The sequence below is a fragment of the Ranitomeya imitator genome, chromosome 1, assembly GCF_032444005.1.
Source record: "Ranitomeya imitator isolate aRanImi1 chromosome 1, aRanImi1.pri, whole genome shotgun sequence".
NCBI lineage: Eukaryota > Metazoa > Chordata > Amphibia > Anura > Dendrobatidae > Ranitomeya > Ranitomeya imitator.
The window spans coordinates 44,385,158-44,411,298 of NC_091282.1; the positions used below are offsets into that span (position 1 = coordinate 44,385,158).

Genomic DNA, 26,141 nt, shown 5'->3' on the forward strand with positions numbered 1-26,141 from the left:
CCCTCTCGTTACATTTCCTCATTACTAACTTTGATTGCGTCCATGTCCATCCAATCTGTCAATCTGTCTCCACCGCGGGATGGAGACTTTGGATCGGGAATCTGATGACTTCACAATCACAATTGCTGATATCACATTCGATTTTTAGGATAAAAATAAAAAAGTGACACAAATTTCTTCAATCTGAAAATCCTTCACCAAGTTTTGCCACATCGATACTTTATTTTGGGCTGTTTTTTTTGTGTTTTTTAATTCTTGTCTATATTTTATTTTTGGCTGCTGTTTTTTTTATGTTTATATTTTATTTTGGACTGTTTCTTTTGTTTAATTCATGTTTATATTCTATTTTAGACTATTTTTTCTAAAATATTTATATTTTAATTGAGGTGCGTTTTTTTTTTTTTTTTTTTTACCAAATTCAATTAATTAATTAATGATATTTTTGGTGAAATTTGTTCTCTATTCGAAAAATATTTATATTTTATTTAAGGACTTTTTTGGAAAAATTGATATCAATTGCTTATTTTATTTATTTATTTATTGTTTTTTCTTTGCTTTAAAAAGGTTGCATTGGTTTTTTTTATCTTTGGCCTTTTTGCAAAAAAAAATTCATATTGATATTTTAGTTTGGACTACGTATGTTTCGGACTATAAGATGCGCCGGACCATAAGACGCGCCTAAGTTTTAGAGGAGAAAATTAGAAAACAAAAATTGAAGCAAAATATGTGGTCAATTCTGTACTCAATATTCCCTATCCTGGTATATATGGTCCCCTCATTCCCATCCTGATATGAATAGCCTCCTCATCCCTATTCTGGCATGCATGGGCTCCTGATCCCCATCCTGATGTGCATGGCCTCCTCATCCCTATCCTGGCATGCATGGCCCCCATCCCTATCATGGTGCACATGGCCCCCTTATCCCCATCCTGGTATGCATGCCCCCCTTATCTCTAGCCTGGTGGGCATGTCCCACTAATTAATCCCTATCCTGGTAGGAATCGTCCCCCTCATCCCTATCCTGGTATACATGACCCCGTCCTTATCCTGGTATGATTGGCCCCATCCCCATCCTGTTATGCATGGCCCCATCAGAAAAATGTTAAAGAAACAAAACCATTACACTTACCTGCCTGCACTGCCTTGGAGCGTCTTGTTCCGGTGCCAGCAGCTGCTTTATGCATGGGAGTGGAGCGCAGTGAATATTCATTTCTATTAAGCAGCGGGCACACGTGACCGCATGGCAGCTGCAGGAAGCTGGCGTCTGACACTGTGCTCGCTACTAATCATCAAACAATTAATACTTACTGCCCTCCACGCACATGGTCCCGGCATGGAGAGCAGTGAGTTTTCCACCAGCTGTCATTCAGCTTGTAAGCAGCACATGACGTCCCTGCCATGCGCTGCTTACAAGCATAAAGCAGCTGCTGGCATCGGAACAAGATGCTGTGAGGGAGCGAAGGAAGGTAAGTGTATTGGTTTGTTTCATTTAATGTTTTTCTGATGGGGCCCTGCATACCAGGATAGGCATGAGGCCAATCATACCAGGATAAGGATGGAGCCATGCATACTAGGATGCTATTAAAGAGAAATGAAAATTCATTGCCCTCTACGCCCATGGGCGTGGAATGCAGTGAATATTCTTTTCTCTTTAGCGGGCACAGGAGATAAACGCAGCAGCAGGTTCCTGCCTCCAGTGACCCAATGCTCCGCCACTGCCGCTCCCCCACCTCCCCAGCACAGCCAGAAGCGGTACATCCAGACTATAAGACGCACCCCCCATTTTCCTCCACATTTTTGTTGGAAAAAAGTGCATCTTATAGTCCGAAAAATACGGTTCTTTTCAAAAAGTCCATAGTGTTTTTTCATTTTTGTTCGCTTCACGAAGAAAAATTCACATTGCCTTTTTATTTTGCATTATTTTTCTAAAAGTTCATATTGATTATTCTATTTTAGTCTGTTTTTCAAAAAGTTTCATAAACTTTCCACATCTAGAATCTGATCAGGCTCTAAACTCACTGTTTATTTTCCGCCAATTCTTCGTCGTGCTCCGCCCTTGTGAGTAATTTGCCTCACCCCCAAAATTATTCATTGCAGCTCAAAAAATATGCAAAATTGATTTACGACTCAGAGGGTTAATACCTTTAAGTAGGAGAAGTAATCATCTTTAGTCCATAAGTGCCGGACCGACCTAGAGGAACTATTACATTTTAAACCCCGGTCTTAGATGATCCCCCTTTTCGTACTTGCATGCAAAGAATGATAGCTATTTTAAGATTTAAGGGCCAACCACAAAAATGTGTCTGCTCATGGGAAAATTTCACGAGCCTTTTTTGGGTTCCTGTAAACAATTATGGGCATTAAGGACTTAAAGGGTTTTTCCGAGACCATCAGAAAATGAGTCTGACACTGTGACAATATAACAAGAATCCTATTATAACTGAACCTTTTTCTCCCCCGCTGTGTCATCTCTGCTGCTCCGGTGCTCCCTTATACATAGGGAAAGTGTTTAGACTAGACAGTCTTTCTTTGGCCAAACTTTTTATGATTATGGAATCACCCTAAAAGAGTAAAATAGTCCGCACCAACAGCTTACTTAACCACCAGCACACACTCCATCATAGCTGGTGTTCTGTTGTGAATGCCTAAAACGGAATCCAGGTGCTCATTCAGAAAAAAGTTTAGTCCAGGCAAACATGTGAGAAAATGTGAAGAAGAGCACTCACCATCAGTAAAAATTCCAATCTTTATTGTGACATCAAGTCAACAGCAGGACTAAATAGGGAGAACTGTTGTTCCAACAGACGACGGCCGTTTCGCGCTAGGACCAAGACCCGTGGGAGCGCGGTAGCGCGAAACGGCCGTCGTCTGTTGGAACCACAGTTCTCCCTATTTTGTCCTGCTGTTGACTTGATGTTTGCCTTTTTTTAAGAAGAAAATGTAATATCCTACAAGCATACTGGCCTACTTTTTTGCCAAATTCTTCCGGAAGGAAATGATGCATAGAACATGTTTTACCCATACATTGCCCTTTTCAGCTCCTTCACATCCTTTCCGCACCCCATGTACTCCTCTCATGTACCGGCTACATGGAAGAAGCTATCTGAAACTTTCACTACTTTCCGCGAGATTACAGAAAATTTTGGAAGGTATACGGAAGATTTGTGAACCCTTTTTTTTTTCTTTCAAAGGAGAATCCAGGACATTCCGAAAGAGTTGAAATGAAAAAAAAAAATACTCAAAAATACTAGCAAATTCCCATAAAAATAATCCAATGGGTCTTCACCTTCCCACGTTGGCTGCTGTAATGATGTAGTGCCGTCAGGTTGATAAATGCATCTGGTTTTTTTTTCTGGAACTTGAGGACAAATTGTATACTCTGAAACAGAGACTTGGAAAGCTGAAATCCCTCACCACGGTCGTTTTTTTTGGTGGGATATTGAGTTGTTTTCATGCTTTCGAGTCTCTCTTAGGTATTACCTGCCGAGTCAATGAAATCCTTTGATAGAATGCAGCCTGAAGGAACATGCTGGACGGCATCTCTGCTTTGCTATAAAAAAAATACTTTTTTTTTTCCCTTAAGTATGTTTTTGGAAAGTCTCCATATGTCTGGTCTGCGCGGAAAAAAAAAATTTGCATATATACTAAACAACCGCAAAAGTTTTAACTAAGAGGATGCTTATGCGACTGTGTAGATAATTACTCTTCTTTTTTTCTCTCGATTCTTTTAATTAGCAAGCACAGCTGTTTGGTCAAGAAATGGCGGACAGACTTCCTCCCCTCCTAACTACGAAGGCCCCTTACACTCTCTAGTAAGCCTCTCTTTTTTTTTTTAAAGTGATAGCATATTGTTTTGTGGGTTTATGAGTGGTCATATGGTGGATACCTGAAGGTTACAATGGGAATATTTGGAGCTCAAAATGTCTTTATTGCTCAAATTTCCTTCCCAATTGCCAAACGTTTCAGCAATTTGATGGACTGTGACTATAAAGTTGCATCCTACTGTATGTATCTTCCCGTTATGTTTAGCACAGGTTATTCTGGTCATATACAATAGGCTTCCTACCAATTGGAAATGATTGAAAGATGTTGCATGTGGGACAAACAACAAAATTTGTGGAAATGATAAAAACTCCTGAGATGTCAAGAAACCATGCTAAAGAATGGTGGGACCTGTTCATTCCTGGCATTGGCGATGGTCCCAAGCTATTGGACCACGAGTATTGATACTAACCTGATTGACTTCACATGAAGGACTTTAGACAATAGACAAATTTAAATTTTTTATTTTTTTACTAAAATTGGGTCAAAAACTTGCCTACGGAGGAAGACAATACAGTTGAGTTTGATTTGTTACATATCGGAAGAAAAGTTATCTACGTCCTCTTTCAGTGACTGAACCATGGAATTTGGTGAGCGGGAGTGGCATAGGAAGACAAATAGGAAGACAAAGAAACTTGGAAGAATCAAGAAGGAAGACAGAACCAATATGACTTGTTGGCACAGAAAGTTATACTAATTTCTTTCGTGAATGAACTACAAGAAGTTAGCTACTTCCTCTTTCACTGACTGAACCATGGAATTTGATGAGCGGGAGTGGAATAGGAAGACAAAAAAAACTTGGAAGAATCGAGAAGGGAGACAGAACCAATGGATGACTTGTTGGCACAGAAAGTTATACTAATTTCTTTCGTGAATGAACTACGAGAAGTTAGCTACTTCCTCTTTCACTGACTGAACCATGGAATTTGGTGATCAGGAGTGGAATAGGAAGACAAAAAAAACTTGGAAGAATCGAGAAGGGAGACAGAACCAATGGATGACTTGTTGGCACAGAAAGTTATACTAATTTCTTTCGTGAATGAACTACGAGAAGTTAGCTACTTCGTCTTTCACTGACTGAACCATGGAATTTGGTGAGCAGGAGTGGAATAGGAAGACAAAAAAAGCTTGGAAGAATCGAGAAGGGAGACAGAACCAATATGACTTGTTGGCACAGAAAGTTATACTAATTTCTTTCGTGAATGAACTACTAGAAGTTAGCTACTTCCTCTTTCATTGGGTCTTGTTTCTCAGGTTGGACAAAGCATTGAAGGAATGAGTTTGTATAAATATGTCTTGACTGCCTTACCATACATTATAAGTAGGCCAGACAGGAGGAGAAGTTAGCTACTTCCTCTTTCACTGATTTGATCATTATTAAATACCATTAGTTACTATCAGAACCCCCCCATGAGCTGGCTAAGAACACAAAGACAGAGCTACTCGATGACTTGGTGACACAGTAAGTAGCCCCATGAAAGCTAATATGGCAGGCCAAGCTGTCAGATAGCTACCCTTTCTATATCTGATGACAACTTTTTTTTGTATCTAGTTATAGAGTTATAGGGGGTGCTGAGATAAAGTTGCACACAATCTCCGGTGCTTGACAGGGGTCAAACAAAATGGTCCCAGGTGACAGACAGTTTTAGATTGTTTCTAAAAAACAGAATCAAAATGGGAATATATCTTGATATTTTTCACAATAAAAAAATGATCTGATTGAAAAAAAAAAAGAATTGTCACATACTCTTATCTAAGGATGGGCAGTGTAAGATAAGACTATAGCAGTATTGATTTGTGTTGTGTCAAACAGGAGAAGAAGTTAGCTACTTCCTTTTTCACAAATGGATATCACTTGCTAGCGAGGTACGAAGGACAGGGGTGCCTCAATTAATCTGAGTACCAGGGATACGTAAGAGAGATAAGAAAGGACAAATCTTTAGGATAACATGGTAACAGAGAAAGTCACCCAATTGTAACTAATATGGCCGACTATTACAAACTTAGACAGCTACTTCCTATATCTATACACTATCTAAATGCTTATCTCCCTGCTTTATAATTACCTTTTTTTTACACCGATATGTTATTTTGTTCCCGCAGCAAAGTCGAATTGAAGACAGATTGGAAAGGTTAGATGATGCAATTCATGTATTAAGGAACCATGCAGTGGGGCCTTCAACAACCATGCCAGGAAGCCACAGCGAGATGCATGGATTAATCGGACCATCTCACAATGGAGCTATGGGTGGCCTGGGGTCAGGATACGGAACTGGCCTTTTGTCAGCAAACAGACATTCCTTAATGGTAAGCCTGTGAAGCCATTTATTCTGCACAGATGATCCCTCACCTTCTCCAAGGGTTAACTGATACATTATGAGGCTGGGGACGATCGATCGTTATGGAAAATGACTCAGGCCGACTCTATAGCTATGGTCTTGTGAGATAATGTCAGCTGCACCCTGTGTTTGTTTCTGGGCCAGCGCTGCACCTCCTTCTTCCCTATCCCCGCACTTATCTTGCTGATTCTAATTTACGGCTACTTTCTCACATGTCCTATATATTCCTGTTGTAGGCATTGGGGTCAGTAAGGGTAGTGGCTCAGTACCTGTAAAATAGAAATTAGCTTCGTCTTCCAAAGATAGAACTCTGACTCTGGTTGTTTAACCCCCTTAGATGCTTTGGTCTTAGTGATTGCAGCATGTAAATAGTTAAACACAGGGATGTTCGCAATTGCCTCCTCTAAATGGCGAACCATTCCGAATAACACTCTTTGCTAAACTTGGGACTGGGCACTCTGTTATGGTAAGAAGGTGCCCACTCCATTAGTCATATAGATAATGGGGAAGCACCTCTAAAACGCCCCCCCTGGCATGACCAAATAACTGTGCCACGATGAAATACTTGTGGACTATAGTTAGTCCCTCAGCTACCATAGCGAACCATCAGCATCCTGCTGTGTTGGTGCTGGGGAAGCAGTTGGGTACAAACACTTTGGGCTTGTTCACATGTTGCATTTTTACCTTATTTTTATTCCCACCTTCAAAGTTAATGAGATATCTGAAAACTCATGCCTACGCTGCTTCTTTTTTGTCTTGCGCATCTAAAGCAGTTTCATATCTCCAGCACATCCATTGTTTCAGCATTTTTGCAGCGTTTTCACCTTTTCAAACGAATAGGGAAAAGTGCATTAAACATCTGTATATTTTACACATTGCTACACATAATTGGCGCAAAAATGTCTTTCTCAAATACTTATTGTGTGCACTTGCACTTTCACTGTTTAACCACTTAGATGCTGCAATCACTATGACCGAAGCATCTTAGGGGGTTGGACAACCATGACCATCTCATCCTTTGAAGCCAGAGCACTTTGTATGATACAGTTGGTTCCCGCTGCGGATAGTAATAGTTCAGCATCTGAGCCAATATCATTACTGCCCCCAAAGATGTACGACAGCTGGATACAACTCGTTCTCAAATTCGGCAGCAAAATAAGGCATTAATATGGGACAATGCCCATAGGGCTAATGATGACATGGAGTAAAATTTAAGGAATTGTGTGGTCGTATAAAAAAAAATCTTAAATGGCTTAGCTATACAACTTTTGTTACAACATTCGTGTATACAGCTCCAATGTAGAGCAATGTGTCCCCATTTTACAATGTGGCTTGTAAAAGTATGGGCACCCCTGGTCAAAATTACTGTTATTGTGAACAGTTAAGCAAGTTGAAGATGAAATTATCTCTAAAAAGGACTAAAGTTAAAGATGACACATTTTCTTTGCATTTTAACCAAATAAAAAAAAAAACTTGTCATTTTTACATAATTCTAAAAACGAAAAGGGGCCGGTGCAAAAGTTTGGGCAGATTTGCGTGTTCAGATATCTTTGACCAAGTTTCAGACCTTAATTAGTCTGTTAGAGTTATGGCTTGTTCACTATCATCATTTGATGCAAATTTTCCAGCTTCACAAAAACCCAGCCTCCTCTAACCTTGTGTGAAAAAACAGCAGCCGTGGCTTCTAATAAGCAGCTGCCTAGCACTATGAAAATTAAAATGGTGGAGGCCCACAAAGCAGGAGAAGGCTATAAGAAGATAGCAAAGTGTTTTCAAGTTGCCTTTTCCTCAGTTAGAAATGTAATTAAGAAATGTCAGTCAACAGGTGGAGTGGAGGTGAAGATAAGGTCTGGAAAACCAAGCAAAATTTCAGTAAGAGCTACTCATAGGAATGCTAGAGACACAAATCAGAACCCTCGCTTGACTGCAAAAAAACTTCAGAAAGATTTAACTGACTCTGGAGTTGTGGTTACATTGTTCTACTGTTCAGAGACACCTGCACAAATATGGCCTTCATGGAAGAGTCATCAGAAGAAAACCTCTCCTGCGTCCTCACCCTAAAATTCAGCATCAGAAGTATGCAAAAGAACATCTAGACGATCCTAATGCATTTTGGAAATAAATCCTGTGGACCGATGAGGTTAAAATAGAACTCTGGCCACAAGGATCAAAGGTATGTGTGGAGAAAAAAGGGCACAAAATGTCAGGAAAAGAAAATCTCCCCAACTGTCATACATGTGGGTGGATCAATCATGCTTTGGGGTTGTGTTGCAGCCAATGGCACAGGGTACAGGAAAGAATGGATTCAATGAAATTTCCACAAATTGTTGATGCAAACATGACACCATCTGTAAAAAAAAAAGCTGAAGGTGAAAAGAGGATGGCTTCTACAAATGGATCATGACCTTAAACACACGTCAAAATCCACATTAGACGACCTCAAAAGATGCAAGCTGAAGTTTTACAGTGGCCCTCACAGTCCTCTGATCTGAACATCATTGCAAATCTGTGGCGAGACCTCAAAATAGCAGAGGATGCAAGACGACCCAGGAATCTCACAGAACTGGAAGAAGAATTGAAAGACTCTTGTCTGGCTACAAAAAGCAATTACAAGCTGTGATACTTGCAAAAAGGGGGCGCTACTAGGTACTAACCATGCAGGGTGCCCAAACTTTTGCATCAGCCAATTTTTCTATTTGTAATTTTTTAAATTGTAAAAAATGACCATATATATATATATATATATATAAAATATATATATATATATATATTATTTTTATTTTTATTTTGTTTTTGCTTAAAATACAATGGAAATGTGTCATCTTTAACTTTAGCCCTTTTAGAGATCATTTAATCTTCAACTTGCTGAACTGTTCGTAATTTTGACCAGGGGCGCCAAAACTTTTACATGCCACTGTATACAAATGACAAGTTTGATCCTAGAGAGGGAGACATTTACACGTGACTGGAAGATCAGAAAAATAAAACTGTAAAGGATCACATCCCTTCAATCATTCTGCTTTTGCTGATCACTACTTTCAAGATCCCTGCTTGCTGTCATTGAATGGAAACCATCACTTACTATATGTTTTTCTGTTGTCTCAATCTGAGGTCCGTTTTTCTAAGGAATCAAGTCTTTTACAAATTGGATTGGTCGTAGGTAAACCCGACATTGGCTTTTGTGCAAATACTACGTGGCACATCCGTAGCAGCCGAGAATGACTAGTAGTGAACACTCTCAGCTCTGCTACATCTGTAGCTCACTTCTCTCCATAGCCATCACACTAAAAAAAAAGTCAATGGGATCATGAGAAAATGAAAAAAAAAAATAGGAAATGTAAGAACAAAGGGATTTTTTGGAGGCGCAGTCAGTTTTAAGGTTAGCCTTTGACCGGCTGATAAGTTCCACACCACACACTCCGGAGTGAAGAAAAGAAAATCGTGGAGGTGGGGGGGATACGCATCATGAAGGGTCCGGTAATTTCTTCCACATTGCTGTCTCCAGTGCTTGAAACGTTCTATAACTTTGTAAGCAGCTGCATAAAATAAAGCAGAATAAAGAAGATTGAGGCGTCACTGCGCTCCCTGCACAAGTGTATCCGATCCTGGGAAAGCTGGGTGCACCTCCTCTTTCCCCAGATTGGCATCCCCCCCCCCCCCCCCCCCCTGCTGTATGGCTGTAGAAAGTAGTCTCCGACTTCTTGACAAACTACAATTCCCAGCATGCCCTTACAATAGCAGGGTCTTAGGAAACATGAAATGTTTACTATACATGAGAATTTTGGGGGGGATTTTTCGGCCCTTGTAACCCTTTAGCTCTGGTTTCCGTCCTTTCTTCCTCCGCTGGATACATTCCGCTTTGCTGACAATAGAATGTGACTCACCGTATAAATAAATGGAATGATGCGGTATTTAGCGCATTACTAAATAAAGCCGCCTTCAGGGGGGTAGAAACGTATGACCCTTCATCACTGTACCATCACACAGCACATCAGTCACATTACACAAATACATCACTCATCCCCCCTTACCTCACACTGCGCCTGCCCCATCATCGCCTCATCCCCACATGTGCACATACAGATGTAGCAGAGCCTGAGAGGTGCGACAGGACGCTGAAATATACCGTAATATCTTTTATCTATCTATCTATCATCTATCTATTATCTATCATCTATCTATCTATTATCTATCATCTATCATCTATCTATCTATCATCTATCTATTATCTATCATCTATCATCTATCTATCATCTATTATCTATCTATTATCTATCTATCATCTATCTATCTATTATCTATCATCTATTATCTATCATCTATTATCTATCTATTATCTATCTATTATCTATCTATTATCTATCATCTATTATCTATCTATTATTTATCTATTATCTATCATCTATCTATTATCTATCTATTATCTATCTATTATCTATCATCTATCTATTATCCATCTAATATCTATCTAACGTATCTATCATCTATCTCCTTTTCCAAATTACTGTGTGAATGAATATCTCTTTGCTGTAAATGATTTGAAACCTGACCCTTCTGCTATAATCTATCTATCTATCTATCTATCTATCTATCTATCTATCTATCTATTATCCATCTATCTATCTATCTATCTATCTATCTATCTATCTATCTATCTATCTATCTATCTATCATCTATCTATCTATCATCTATTATCTATCTATCATCTATCTATCTATCTATCTATCTATCATCTATCTATTATCTGTCTATTATCTATCTATATATTATCTATCTGTTATCTATCTATCATCTATCTATCATCTATCTATCTATCATCTATCTATCTATCTATCTATCTATCTATTATCTATCATCTATCTATCATCTATTATCTATCTATTATCTATCTATCATCTATCTATCTATTATCTATCATCTATTATCTATCATCTATTATCTATCTATTATCTATCTATTATCTATCTATTATCTATCTATTATCTATCATCTATTATCTATCTATTATCTATCTATTATCTATCATCTATCTATTATCTATCTATTATCTATCTATTATCTATGATCTATCTATTATCCATCTAATATCTATCTAACGTATCTATCATCTATCTCCTTTTCCAAATTACTGTGTGAATGAATATCTCTTTGCTGTAAATGATTTGAAACCTGACCCTTCTGCTATAATCTATCTATCTATCTATCTATCTATCTATCTATCTATCTATCTATCTATTATCCATCTATCTATCTATCATCTATCTATCTATTATCTATCTATCTATCATCTATCTATCTATCTATCTATTGTCTATCATCTATCTATCATCTATCTATCTATCTATCTATCTATCTATCTATTATCTATCTATCTATCATCTATCTATCTATCTATTATCTATCATCTATCTATCTATATATTATCTATCTATCTATTATCTATCTATTATCTATCATCTATCTATCTATCTATTATCTATCATCTATCTATCTATATATTATCTATCTATCTATTATCTATCTATTATCTATCTATCTATTATCTATCTATTATCTATCTATCTATCTATCTATCATCTATCTATCATCTATCTATCTATTATCTATCTATTATCTATCATCTATCTATCTATATATTATCTATCTATCTATTATATATCTATTATCTATCTATTATCTATCTATCTAGCTATCTATCTATCTATTATCTATATATCTATTATCTATCTATCTATTATCTATCTATCTATCTATCTATCTATCTATCTATCTATCTATCATCTATCTATCTATCTATTATCTATCATCTATCTATCTATCTATATATTATCTATCTATCTATTATCTATCTATTATCTATCTATCTATTATCTATCTATCTATCTATTATCTATCATCTATCTATCTATATATTATCTATCTATCTATTATCTATCTATTATCTATCTATCTATTATCTATCTATTATATATCTATCTATTATCTATCTATCTATCTATCTATTATCTATCTATTATCTATCTATCTATCTATCTATCTATCTATCTATCTATCATCTATCTATTATCTATCTATTATCTATCTATCTATCTATCTATCTATCATCTATCTATCATCTATCTATCTATTATCTATCTATTATCTATCATCTATCTATCTATATATTATCTATCTATCTATTATCTATCTTATCTATTATCTATCTATTATCTATCTATCTATCTATTATCTATCTATCTATCTATTATCTATCTATCATCTATCTATCTATCTATCTATCTATCTATCTATCTATTATCTATCTATCTATCTATTATCTATCTATCATCTATCTATCTATCATCTATCTATATATTATCTATCTATCTATTATCTATCTATTATCTATCTATCTATCTATCTATCTATCTATTATCTATCTATCTATCTATCTATCTATCTATCTATCTATCTATCTATCTATTATCTATCTATCATCTATCTATCTATCTATATATTATCTATCTATCTATTATCTATCTATCTATCTATCTATCTATCTATCTATCTATCTATTATCTATCTATCTATTATCTATCTATCTATCTATCTATCTATCTATCTATCTATCTATCTATCTATTATCTATCTATCATCTATCTATCTATCTATATATTATCTATCTATCTATCTATCTATCTATCTATCTATCTATTATCTATCTATCTATCTACTATCTATCTATCTATCTATTAACTATCTATCTATCCATATATTATCTATCTATCCATATATTATCTATCTATCCATATATTATCTATCTATCTCTTTGTTCTCCTTTAAAGGGGTTGCCCCAGCTTGGGGCTCCAGTCTGCAGTCACTACGTGCTTTCTGGGTCCTCTAGTGTCGGCGCTGTGAGTAGGCAGTCGCAGGACATCAAGTATGCGATTTGCATGCAAGCGGTCACCAGACACGCATGGGCCTAACTCTACGGACATGTCTCGTCAGAATGTGGCAGGAAGTGTGTAAATCGGTTACTTGATTGCCCGTTTCCGACACCATATAATCCGTGCCGTGCCGTTTTGAGGATTCACAAGTCCAAAGCCTGGACAATCCCTTTACACATTTTCTAGACCACCATTCCAAAGCAAGGATCTCATATGGAAAAACTAAATAAAGAAAATCCATGAATTAATTTGATGATTGGATCTCAAATTCTAGGTGACAGCAAAGAAAAATCAATTAACTTGTCTAATCCTGGTAGAATAACTGCATTTATTGCTCCAAATATCACAACGGAAGAGGATATTCAATTCTATGAGGAAAAGAGGAAATATTTAAGGCTCCTCCTGCTTTAATCACAGATTTATACACAGCGTTTGCTGATCTAAATAATGGGATATGAATGGAAATACTCTTTTGGATAACCCCACGTGTGAATGAAGATTTGCTAAAAATGAGCCGATCGCTGGTGATCAGAGGTGATCATACAGGGAAGGTGCACATTTATTCTGCAGTGGCCACTACAGGAGAAACGAGGTATTACATGTTGCTCAAGTGAATGACTATAGAGCAGGAGATGCTTTTTGCTGGGTCCGGTGAAGCTTAGAAAATGGTGACATAGGAAAAAAAAAAAAATATATATATATATATATATATATATATATATATATATAAAATTTATATTCTTTACAAATTACGTCCTTTTAGAAAAATGTATCCGGTCGCGGAGTTCTGTTCCACACTCTCAGCACCGTCCCCTGCATTATTTAACATCTTCTTTAGGTTTTTACTTTTTTTTCTTTTTCTTTTTTTTTTCTTTCAAAGCCTGTTTGCTTTTAGTGGCCACTTGCCGGGAACTTTTCCCACATATAATACTCAGCTCCCGTCCAAGTCCAATGAAGTCATGGAATATCCTGTCCTGCGGAACGTAGTGTCATAGCTAATGAAGCAAATTACCAGAGCTGTGTGCTATAAAAAAAAAAAAAATAGCAAGCTCTGTATTTTTTTTTTATTTTTTATTTTTTTTATAAAAAAAAAGACATAAAGCTAAAGAAGTCTCGCCGATTTAAGCATAATTTCATCCATCTTTCTGGCTTCGGACATTAACAATTTCCTAAGATGATTCATTTCAGGACTAAATTGAGCATTCATCCCGCTTTCCAAGTTTTGAATTTTGTTTAAAAAAAAATATATTTAATTATATATATTTTTTTTAATGATTCCTTTACTTTAGGGGAGCGAAAAAAAAAAAAAAAAGTGACTTGGAGCTAATGAAGAATTGTTGTCTCTGGGTGAGCGCCCCCCTCCTCCCGGCCTACCCTGATTTTTTTTTTTTTTGTTTCCCCTGTAGCCTTGATCGGAAACAGCTGGCTTTTGTTTAAAAAGCTGTTTTGTGAAAAACGTCTAAATCTCGAGAAGCCGAGCTGAGATCATCAGTAAAGCAGGTGCTCAGGAACAGGCTGGAATGCGTGCCGAGCGTTCACCGCCTAATGGGAAACTTTCACGGAGTAACATAGGCGCGGTATACGATACGGCTGCATGTACGTCACTCCGGCTGAACCGTCGCCATTTACAGATGTAGCAGAGGCATTATTGGAGTGTTTTTTTGGGGGGTGTATATTTTTTACAATGGTTTTTCCAACATCACAGCAAAACTTCTTGCCTCATCTTTTGATTTTGGGTGCAGCTTGCAAAAAAAAACTGCTGATTATCGACAGGGAAAGCCAAAGCCAGCGAGACATTTCTGCAGAGAAAATGTAGAATTCATGGTAGCCATTTAGATGAATGACTGACCATGAAATATATGGGCTGAGGCAGTGGCATAACTACAGTCCGATGGGCCCCAGTGCAAGATTTGCACCTCTTCCCCCCATGTTGGTTAGTTTATGGGCCCTTGTAGCATTCTAAATCCTATAAGGACATACAAGGTGCACCTCCTCCCCCTTATATAGTAATGTCCCCCATCTTAGGCTCCTTCCTGGTTTATATGTCCCCCATCCTGGTATATATATCCCCCATCCTGGTTTATATGTCCCTCATCAAGGTATATATGTCCCCCAACCTGGTATATAGTGCCTTGCGAAAGTATGCGGCTCCCTTGAACTTTTCAACCTCTTCCCACATATCATGCTTCAAACATAAAGATACCAAAGGTAAATTTTGGTGAAGAATCAACAACAAGTGGAACACAATTGTGAAGTTGAACGAAATTTATTGGTTATTTTAAATTTTTGTGGAAATTCAAAAACTGAAAAGTGGGGCGTGCAATATTATTCGACCCTTTTATCTTAATACTTTGTTGCACCACCTTTTGCTGCGATTACAAGTCGCTTGGGGTACGTCTCTGTTGTGAATTCTGTTGTCGGGCTCCCTCCTGTGGTCATGAATGGTACTTCGGCTGGTTCTGTCCATGGACTTCCTCTGGGTGTTTCTGAGTTTCCTTCCACAGGTGACGAGGCTAAGTCGTTAGAGGGCTGCTCTATTTAACTCCACTTTGATCTTTGCTCCATGCCACCTGTCAATGTTCCAGTATTGGTCTAGTTCACTCCTGGATCGTTCTTGTGACCTGTCTTCCCATCAGAAGCTAAGTTCCTGTTTGTTTTTCTTTGGTTTGCTATTTTTCTGTCCAGCTTGCTATTTTTATTATTGTCTTGCTTGCTGGAAGCTCTGGGACGCAGAGGGAGCGCCTCTGCACCGTGAGTCGGTGCGGAGGGTCTTTTTGCGCCCTCTGCGTGGTCTTTTTGTAGGTTTTTGTGCTGACCGCAAAGCAACCTTTCCTATCCTCAGTCTGTTTAGTAAGTCGGGCCTCGCTTTGCTAAATCTATTTAATCTCTGTGTTTGTATTTCATCTTTACTCACAGTCATTATATGTGGGGGGCTGCCTTTTCCTTTGGGGAATTTCTCTGAGGCAAGGTAGGCTTTATTTTTCTATCTTCAGGGCTAGCTAGTTCCTTAGGCTGTGCCGAGTTGCATAGGGAGCGTTAGGCGCAATCTACGGCTATTTCTAGTGTGTGTTATAGGATTAGGGATTGCGGTTAGCAGAGTTCCCACGTCCCAGAGCTCGTCCTTAATTATCAGTGACTATCAGGTCATTCTGTGTGCTCTTAACCACCAGGTCCATTATAGTCCTGACCACCAGGTGATAACACGACTCTTATCAGTTTTGTACATTGAGAGACTGAAATTCTTGCCCATTCTTCCTGGGCAAACAGCTCGAGCTCAGTGAGGTTTGATGGAGATCGTTTGTGAACAGCAGTTTTCAGCTCTTTCCACAGATTCTTGATTGGATTGAAGTCTGGACTGTGACTTGGCCATTCTAACACCTGGATACGTTTATTTGTGAACCATTCCATTGTAGATTTTGCTTTATGTTTGGGATCATTGTCTTGTTGGAAGACAAATCTCCGTCCCAGTCTCAGGTCTTCTGCAGACTCCATCAGGTTTTCTTCAAGAATGGTCCTGTATTTGGCTCCATCCATCTTTCCATCAATTTTAACTATCTTCCCTGTCCCTGCTGAAGAAAAGCAGGCCCAAACCATGATGCTGCCACCACCATGTTTGACAGTGGGGATGGTGTGTTCAGGGTGATGAGCTGTGTTGCCTTTACCCCAAACATATCATTTGGCATTGTTGCCAAAAAGTTCAATTTTGGTTTCATCTGAACAGAGAACCTTGTTCCACATGTTTGCTGTGTCTCCCAGGTGGCTTGTTGCAAACCTTAAACAACACTTTTTATGGATATCTTTGAGAAATGGCTTTCTTCTTGCCGCTCTTCCATAAAGGCCAGATTTGTGCAGTGTATGACTGATTGTTGTCCTATGGACAGACTGTCCCACCTCAGCTGTAGATCTCTGCAGTTCATCCAGAGTGGTCATGGGCCTCTTGGCTGCATCTCTGATCAGTCTTCTCCTTGTTTGAGAGGAAAGTTTAGAGGGACGGCCGGGTCTTGGTAGATCTGCAGTGGTATGATACTCCTTCCATTTCAATAGGATCGCTTGCACAGTGCTCCTTGGGATGTTTAAAGTTTTGGAAATCATTTTGTATCCAAATCCAGCTTTAAACTTCTCCACAACAGTATCACGGACCTGCCTGTTGTGTTCCTTGGTCTTCATGATGCTCTCTGTGCGTCAAACAGAACCCTGAGACTATCACAGAGCAGGTGCATTTATACGGAGACTTGATTACACACAGGTGGATTATAGTTATCATCATTAGGCATTTAGGACAACATTGGATCATTCAGAGATCCACAATGAACTTCTGGAGGGAGTTTGCTGCACTGAAAGTAAAGGGGACAAATAATATTGCACGCCTCTCTTTTCAGTTTTTGAATTTCCACAAAAATTTAAAATAATCAATAAATTTCATTCAACTTCACAATTGTGTTCCACTTGTTGTTGATTCTTCACCAAAAATTTACATTTGGAATCTTTATGTTTGAAGCATATGTGGGAAAAGGTTGAAAAGTTTTAGGGGGTTGAATACTTTCGCAAGGCACTGTATATATCCCCCATCCTGGTATATATTTCTCCCATTCTGGTATATATGTCCCCAATGGTGGTATATATGTCCTCTGTGCTGGTATACATGTCCCCCATCCTGGTATATATGTCCCCAACCTGGTAAATATGTCCCCTATCCTGGTATATGTGTCCCCCATCCTGGTATATATGTCCCCCATCCTGGTATATATGTCCCTCATCCTGGTATATATGTCCCCCATCCTGGTATATATGTCCCCCAACCTGGTATATATGTCCCTCATCCTGGTATATATGTCCCCCATCCTGGTATATATGTCCCCCAACCTGGTATATATGTCCCCTATCTTGGTATATGTGTCCCCTATCCTGGTATATATGCCCCATCCTGGTATATATGTCCCCAACCTGGTATATATGTGCCACATCCTGGTATATATGTCCTCCATCCTGGTAGATATGTCCACCAACCTGGTATATATGTCCCCTATCCTGGTATATATGTTCCCTATCCTGGTATATATGTCCCCAACCTGGTATATATGTCCCCCAACCTGGTATATATGTCCCCCATTCTGGTACAAATATTCCCCCTTATGTAAGTTCTCCATTCTGGGATACATATACTCCATCCTGATATGTGTCTCCCTTCTGCCACTTTTCTTTAATGCATAGAAAAAAAACATCACTGCCATGCGCCCTCAGTCACGTGCACACCGACTTCAGCTTCTGGCCTCTGATTGGCTGGCAGTGTGTATTGCCGTACATGGACCCGGCGAGTCTCTGCTCCACAATACACTTCAGCTGAATGTGCATCTAGTGATGCACATACAGTACAATTGAAGTTTGCACTTTTGCTGTCGGTCCCGGTCAAGACCTCTGTGACCACAGTCGCTACGCCCCTGGACTGAGGGCCAGCACGAGGAAAATGTAGTGACTGAGACCCTGATTCCAGTGATATGGCATTTAGTTTTCTGGGTGCAGCAGTCATGATAAAATCACAGTTTTCTCTGCTGTAGATATAGCGGAACTCGAAATGCTGAGCTGTTTATAGCCCTACCCACACAACTGATTGGTCACTTTCTTTGTATAACCCCGCCCACACTACTGATTGGTCGCTTTCTCTGTATAACCCCACCCACACCACTGATTGGCTGCTTTCTGTGTGCACTGTATATTGACAATAAATCGCTAATCACTATTGATGGTGTGGTTGGACCAGGAGGTACGAGACACCTAGTGGCCACCATCGGCCATAACGTAAGATATATCATGTGTCTGAATGGGAGAGATCCATCTCTGGATGTAATAGGAAGGAGCAGACCCCAGGGAGGAAGCACGGGCTGCAGAGTAAAAGTTTGTGCGTTGCTTCTTTCTTATAGAGCTGACAATTACTGGCAGCTTCTAACCAAATGGGAACGGACGGGGAGAAAAAAAAAAAAATTTTCTGCCCTGAATGAAAATCTGCTCTGGAAGCCGGTCCTTCATATCACATCAGTAACCGCCGCTGCCAAAGAAAACTTCCTGCGCAGAAGCCTCCTGTGAGCTCCCCGTGATGGAGAAATGATGGATTAGCTGAATTCACTTCCTCCGAACAAGACACTGGGCGTGCATATACAGTGGGGCAAAAAAGTATTTAGTCAGTCAGCAATAGTGCAAGTTCCACCACTTAAAAAGATGAGAGGCGTCTGTAATTTACATCATAGGTAGACCTCAACTATGGGAGACAAACTGAGAAAAAAAAATCTAGAAAATCACATTGTCTGTTTTTTTAACATTTTATTTGCATATTATGGTGGAAAATAAGTATTTGGTCAGAAACAAACAATCAAGATTTCTGGCTCTCACAGACCTGTAACTTCTTCTTTAAGAGTCTCCTCTTTCCTCCACTCATTACCTGTAGTAATGGCACCTGTTTAAACTTGTTATCAGTATAAAAAGACACCTGTGCACACCCTCAGACAGTCTGACTCCAAACTACACTATGGTGAAGACCAAAGAGCTGTCAAAGGACACCAGAAACAAAATTGTAGCCCTGCACCAGGCTGGGAAGACTGAATCTGCAATAGCCAACCAGCTTGGAGTGAAGAAATCAACAGTGGGAGCAATAATTAGAAAATGGAAGACATACAAGACCACTGATAATCTCCCTCGATCTGGGGCTCCACGCAAAATCCCACCCCGTGGGGTCAGAATGATCACAAGAACGGTGAGCAAAAATCCCAGAACCACGCGGGGGGACCTAGTGAATGAACTGCAGAGAGCTGGGACCAATGTAACAAGGCCTACCTTAAGTAACACACTACGCCACCATGGACTCAGATCCTGCAGTGCCAGACGTGTCCCACTGCTTAAGCCAGTACATGTCCGGGCCCGTCTGAAGTTTGCTAGAGAGCATTTGGATGATCCAGAGGAGTTTTGGGAGAATGTCCTATGGTCTGATGAAACCAAACTGGAACTGTTTGGTAGAAACACAACTTGTCGTGTTTGGAGGAAAAAGAATACTGAGTTGCATCCATCAAACACCATACCTACTGTAAAGCATGGTGGTGGAAACATCATGCTTTGGGGCTGTTTCTCTGCAAAGGGGCCAGGACGACTGATCCGGGTACATGAAAGAATGAATGGGGCCATGTATCGTGAGATTTTGAGTGCAAACCTCCTTCCATCAGCAAGGGCATTGAAGATGAGACGTGGCTGGGTCTTTCAACATGACAATGATCCAAAGCACACCGCCAGGGCAACGAAGGAGTAGCTTCGTAAGAAGCATTTCAAGGTCCTGGAGTGGCCTAGCCAGTCTCCAGATCTCAACCCTATAGAAAACCTTTGGAGGGAGTTGAAAGTCCGTGTTGCCAAGCGAAAAGCCAAAAACATCACTGCTCTAGAGGAGATCTGCATGGAGGAATGGGCCAACATACCAACAACAGTGTGTGGCAACCTTGTGAAGACTTACAGAAAACAAAGGATATATTACAAAGTATTTAGATTAAATTTTGTTTCTGACCAAATACTTATTTCCCACCATAATATGCAAATAAAATGTTAAAAAAACAGACAATGTGATTTTCTGGATTTTTTTTCTCAGTTTGTCTCCCATAGTTGAGGTCTACCTATGATGTAATTTACAGACGCCTCTCATCTTTTTAAGTGGTGGAACTTGCACCATTGCTGACTGACTAAATACTTTTTTGCCCCACTGTATGTGTGGGGGGGACACAGACCGAGCCCCAACATAACTGGCACTGACAGCATAGTCTCAGAATAGCATCCACAGCAAGTTAAACAGATTTTCACAATATAAACCGCATATGTTATTAAATAACTCTCAGACCTGATGAGCCTGATGTACTTACTTTGAAAATTTGCACTGGAATGGCTGTATTATCATGATATTGAGATGATGAAAGTATGATCCAGTGCAGCTTAAACCAGATCTGTGACCAGATTTCACAGTATAAATTCCATTAAATAAATCTCAGAGCTGAGGATACTGGTGCGCTTACTTTGGAAATACCTAGGAGAAAGGCTTTAGGCTATGTGCACACGCTGTGGATTTTGCTGCGGGTCCGCAGCAGTTTTCCATGAGTTTACAGTACCATGTAAACCTATGGAAAACAGAAACCGCTGTGTGCATGCTGCGGAAAAAAACGCGCGGAAACGCAGCAGTTTACTTTCCGCAGCGTGTCAATTCTTTGTGCGGATTCCGCAGCGGTTTACACCTGCTCCATAATAGAAAACCGCAGGTGTAAAAACGCAGGTGGAATCCGCACAAAATCCACATAATATCTGCGGTAAATCCGCAGGTAAAACGTAGTGCCTTTTACCTGCAGATTTATCAAATCCGCTGCGGAAAAATCCGCAGACCTCAAGAATACGGGTGCACATTGCCTTACGATACTTTTTGGAAAGCTGGAGTCATTATTCAGCCATTCTAATGTGGATTTTCACAGTAAGTAAACCAGTCTCATCAGGTCTAATAAGTATATTTAATAATACACAGTGGTGTGAAAACATGTTTGCTCCCTTTCTGATTTCCTATTCTTTTGCCTGTTTGTCACACTTAAATGTTTCACATCACCAAGCAAATTTAAATGTTAGACAAAGATAACACAAGTAATCACAAAATGCAGTTTTTAACCCCTTAACATCCAATGATGGCTATATCTTACATTGGATGCCTCCCCCTGTTTGCTGCGGGCTCGTCGCTGGAGCCCGCACCTTTTCCGGCCCATGACAGCTGATCTGTGCCCCTAACAGCCGCGTATGGAATCGGGATCCACCCACGGCTGTTAACATGTTAAATGCCGCTGTCAAACTCTGACATCAGCATTTAACATGCATGCGCAGGAAGCGCGCCATTATCCCTGCCCATCGGCACCCGTGTCACATGACCAAGGGTCGTTGATGGGTTGGCATGAGAACCTGGGGTCTGCAGGAGACCCCTGTGGTTGTCTTTGCCGGATGGCTATGAGCACCGCCCAGTGGTCGGCGCTCATAGCAAGTGAGCATTTCTGCTGATAGAGCAAGGCTGCAGCCCTGGTCTATGTAGCAGGGACGATCGGACAAGTGCAGCTTCTAGTCTCCCAAGGAAAAAGTAAGAAAAAAAATGTTTTTAAAAGTATTAAAAAAATATATAAAAGTTCAAATCACCCCCCTTACGCCCCATTCAAAATAAAACAATTAAAAAAAATATACATGTTTGGTACCGCGTTCATAATCACACGATCTGTCAGTATATAAAAAGAATTAATCTGATCGGTAAATGGCGTAGTGAGAAAAAAATCAAAACTCCAGAATAGCATTTTTTTGGTCTCTGCAACATTGCAAAAAAATGCAATAACAGGAGATTAAAAGATCGTATACATACCAAAATAGTATCAATAAAAATGTCAGATCGGTGCGCAAAAAATAAACCCTCATCTAGGCCCAGATCCCGAAAACTGGAGAAGCTACGGGTCTCGGAAAATGGCAACATTTATTTTACAAACTTTGGATTTTTTTTCACCACTTAAATAAAAAACAACCTATACATGTTTGCAATCTACAAACTCATAATGACCTGGAGAATCATAATGGCAGGTCAGTTTTAGCATTTAGTGACCATGGTAAAAAAAAAATCTAAAAAACAATTGTGGAATTGCACTTTTTTTGCAATTTCACCGCACTTTGAATTTTTTCCCATTTTTCAGTATGCTATATGGTAAAATCAATGGTGCCGTTCAAAAGTACAACTCGTCCCACAAAAAAACAAGCTCCCACATGAAAATATTGAGAGAAAAATAACAAAGTTATGGCTCTGGGAAGAAGGGGAGAAAAAAATGGAAACGCAAAAATGGAAGGGGTTAAATTAAAATCTTTATTGTTAAGGGAAAAGTAAATCCAAACCTACAGTGGCCTGTGTGAAAAGTGATTGCCCACCCTTAAAATTTAAATTAACTGTGGTTTATCACATTTTTCGGAAGCTGAGTTCAAATTTCCTAGCTACATGCAGGCCTGATTACTGCCACACCTGTACTCAATCAAGAAATCACTTAAATAGGACCTGCCTGACAAAGTGAAGTAGACCCAAATATCCTCAAAAGCTAGACATTATGTCACAGTCCAAAGAAATTCTGGAATAAATGAGAAGCAAAATAATTGAGATCTATTGGTCTGCAAAAGGTTATAAAGCCATTTCTAAAGCTTTGTGACTCCAGTGAACCCCAGTGAGAGACATTATCCACAAATGGCAAAAACATGGAATAGTGGTGAACCTTCCTAGAAGTAGCCGGCAAACCAAAATTACCCAAGAGCGAGTGACGAATCATCCAAGAGGTCACAAAAGACCCCACAACAACATCCAAAGAACTGTAGGCCTCACTTGCCTCAGTTATGGTCAGTGTTTATGACTCCACCATAAGAAAGAGACTGGGCAAAAATGGCCTGCATGGCAGAGTTCCAAGATGAAAACCACTGCTGAGCAATAAGAACATAAAGGCTCTCCTCAGATTTGCTAGAAAACATCTTGATGATCCCCAAGACTTTTGGGAGAATACTCTGTGGACTGACGAGACAAAAAATTGAACTTTTTGGAAGGTGTATGTACCATTACATTTGGCGAATAAGTAACACAGCATTTCCGAAAAGGAACATCATACCAACAGTAAAATACGGTGGTGGTAGTGTGATGTTCTGGGGTTGTTTTGCTGCTTCCAGACCTGGAAGACTTGCTGTGGTAAATGGAACCATGAATTCTACTGTCTACCAAAAAATCCTGAAGGAGAATGTCCGAACATCTGTCCATGACCTCAAGTTGAAGCGCACTTGGGTTACGCAGCAGGACAGTGATCCAAAACACACCAGCAAGTCCACCTCCGAATGACTTAAGAAAAACAAAACTAAGACTTTGGAGTGGCCTAGCCAAAGTCCTGACCTTAATCCGATTGCGATGCTGTGGCATGGTGGTTCATGCTCAGAAGCCCTCCAATGTGGCTTGATTACAACAATTCTGCAAAGATGAGTGGGCCAAAAGTCCTCCAGAGCGTTGTAAAAGACTCATTGCCGGTTATCGCAAACACTTTGTTGCAAAATAATAGGAAATCAGGAAGGGGGCAAACACTTTTTCATACCATTGTATGCAGTTTGTGTTGTGGAAACCTAGTGACAGATCCTTTTTAAGAAAATGGGTAACTTTGAGCCCTTTATGGGGACATCAAAATAGTCTGTGGAGAGGTTTCAGTGGTCCCCCAGGGGGGACAGAATAGCTATGCCAGTTATTATAAATGGCAGATGGTGAGCATACTTAAATAATAGGGACTTTTACGTCTCATCCCTATCAACTCCCAGGGAAGGTCTCAAACCAGACAGGAACATTTATTTTTGGGCAGGGTTCATGCAAACTATGCCCCTTTTTGGGGGGGATTGTTTTCAAATCTTCAGGACAGTCCTAGTAAATCAAGTATGAGTGGTTCGGCCCCTGTTTAAGATTTTTGCATTGAGACCCTGAAACTCCCAAGTTTTGCCTCTGCAAATCCTAGGATATGGCGATGTCGGGGAATAAAAAAAAAATGTCATCCACCGCATTCAAATCTGGTAGATGACCCTTCTTATAAATTGTCTAAGGGTTAAAACACTTTTTTATCATGATGATTAACAGAAGGACAACAAAAGGTTCTATGAAAATACAAAGGATCTCAATTAAATACAAATATTTACTAAAACAAAACAGGTCAGGAGAACAAATACTGCAGAGCGCAGACCACTGCTACTGGCATTCTGGGATTGGTAGTTCTACAAGGTGCTTTCCACCATCACGTTTAACCTCTCTGCTCCCCTCTATGTATATTTTTGTTACTATTGTCTTTAAAGACTTAATATTCCGGGAAACGGCTTAAAGGGATTTTTTTTTTTCTAAAGTGTTGAACTTTTTTTTTTCAGATTTAATGCCACTTTTAATGTCATTTTTTATTAAATCTCCTCTTTTCTTTTTTTTTCCTTTTTTCTGCTTTTGATCTTATTTATAGCAAAGCCACTTGACATATGGAAGCTATTATTATATAGGATGGAGATGAAAGGCTTCGCTGCATGGGGAATAATTTAGACCAACAATACGCTCGTCTGAACCCGGCCTGTTTATCCGGCTGGAACATTGCCATGTTTCTTATTTTTACTAGTACATTCTACAAACGCATTCTTTTCTCCGGATATTTGAAGAAAACGACGTGCAGTGTAATCCTGTGCAGATGTAGCAGAGCTGAGGTTGTCATTCAACAGTGTTCAGGCTTATTACTCCATTGATGGCCAGGAAGGAACAGAAAATAGGAGACATCTTCTGTGTCCCTCGGTGTGAGTGGGCACCTAGCGGGAGGGTCTCGGCTAGGAAGAGGTGGGGTTAGCATATTCTGGGGATGACTCCTTCTTCATCGATCTGCCTCCCAGTCACATACAAGGCTGCCCGAGACCGTTTCCAAAAATTATTGTAATTTTTTTATCATTAGAAATTAGTTTTCCTTCTGTAATTTACATAAAAATATATCAAATATTGTGACAAATTTAGCTCAGCTACATCTACAGCTTCAGCCCTGCTGTATCTGACAAATTCAACTCTGCTACAATACCGTAGCTTTCCTATGGTACATACTGTGTCTGCAATTCAGCTTTGATAAAGTTAGCTCTACTGCATCCTTCAGCAAACTCAGCTCTGCTGCGTCTGACTTGCCCCAGCCATTGTATATTTCATGATTGACCCTGTTACAAATGATTAATTCTGCATGGCACATCTGACATACACAACTCAACTGCATCTCCACCATCCTAACACGTTCCTCCATGCTATATCTAACAAATTCAGCTCTGCTACATTGATTAACCATGTTCTGCTACATCAGACCCACTATTAAAATGGGACATCTAGCTCTTTACCTTACTGCAAATGACAAATTCAGCTTTGCTACATTGATATACCAAGTTCTGACCCAACATTACTATGGTACATTTGACACTTGACTGTGTTCATATGACAATTTCAGCTCTGCTACA

General features: G+C 39.4%; 1 protein-coding gene across 11 annotated transcripts in view; it reads left to right on the top strand.

Moving 5' to 3' along the window:
* Positions 1-26,141, top strand: part of TCF4 (transcription factor 4) — a 581,252-nt gene that overhangs the window by 527,895 nt on the left and 27,216 nt on the right. For all 11 annotated transcript variants that reach the window (XM_069746012.1, XM_069746015.1, XM_069746018.1 and 8 more), the window contains 2 exons: positions 3,736-3,812; positions 5,926-6,129. In XM_069746012.1, coding sequence (XP_069602113.1) covers positions 3,736-3,812; positions 5,926-6,129 — 281 coding nt within the window. The remainder of the gene's footprint in view (positions 1-3,735; positions 3,813-5,925; positions 6,130-26,141) is intronic.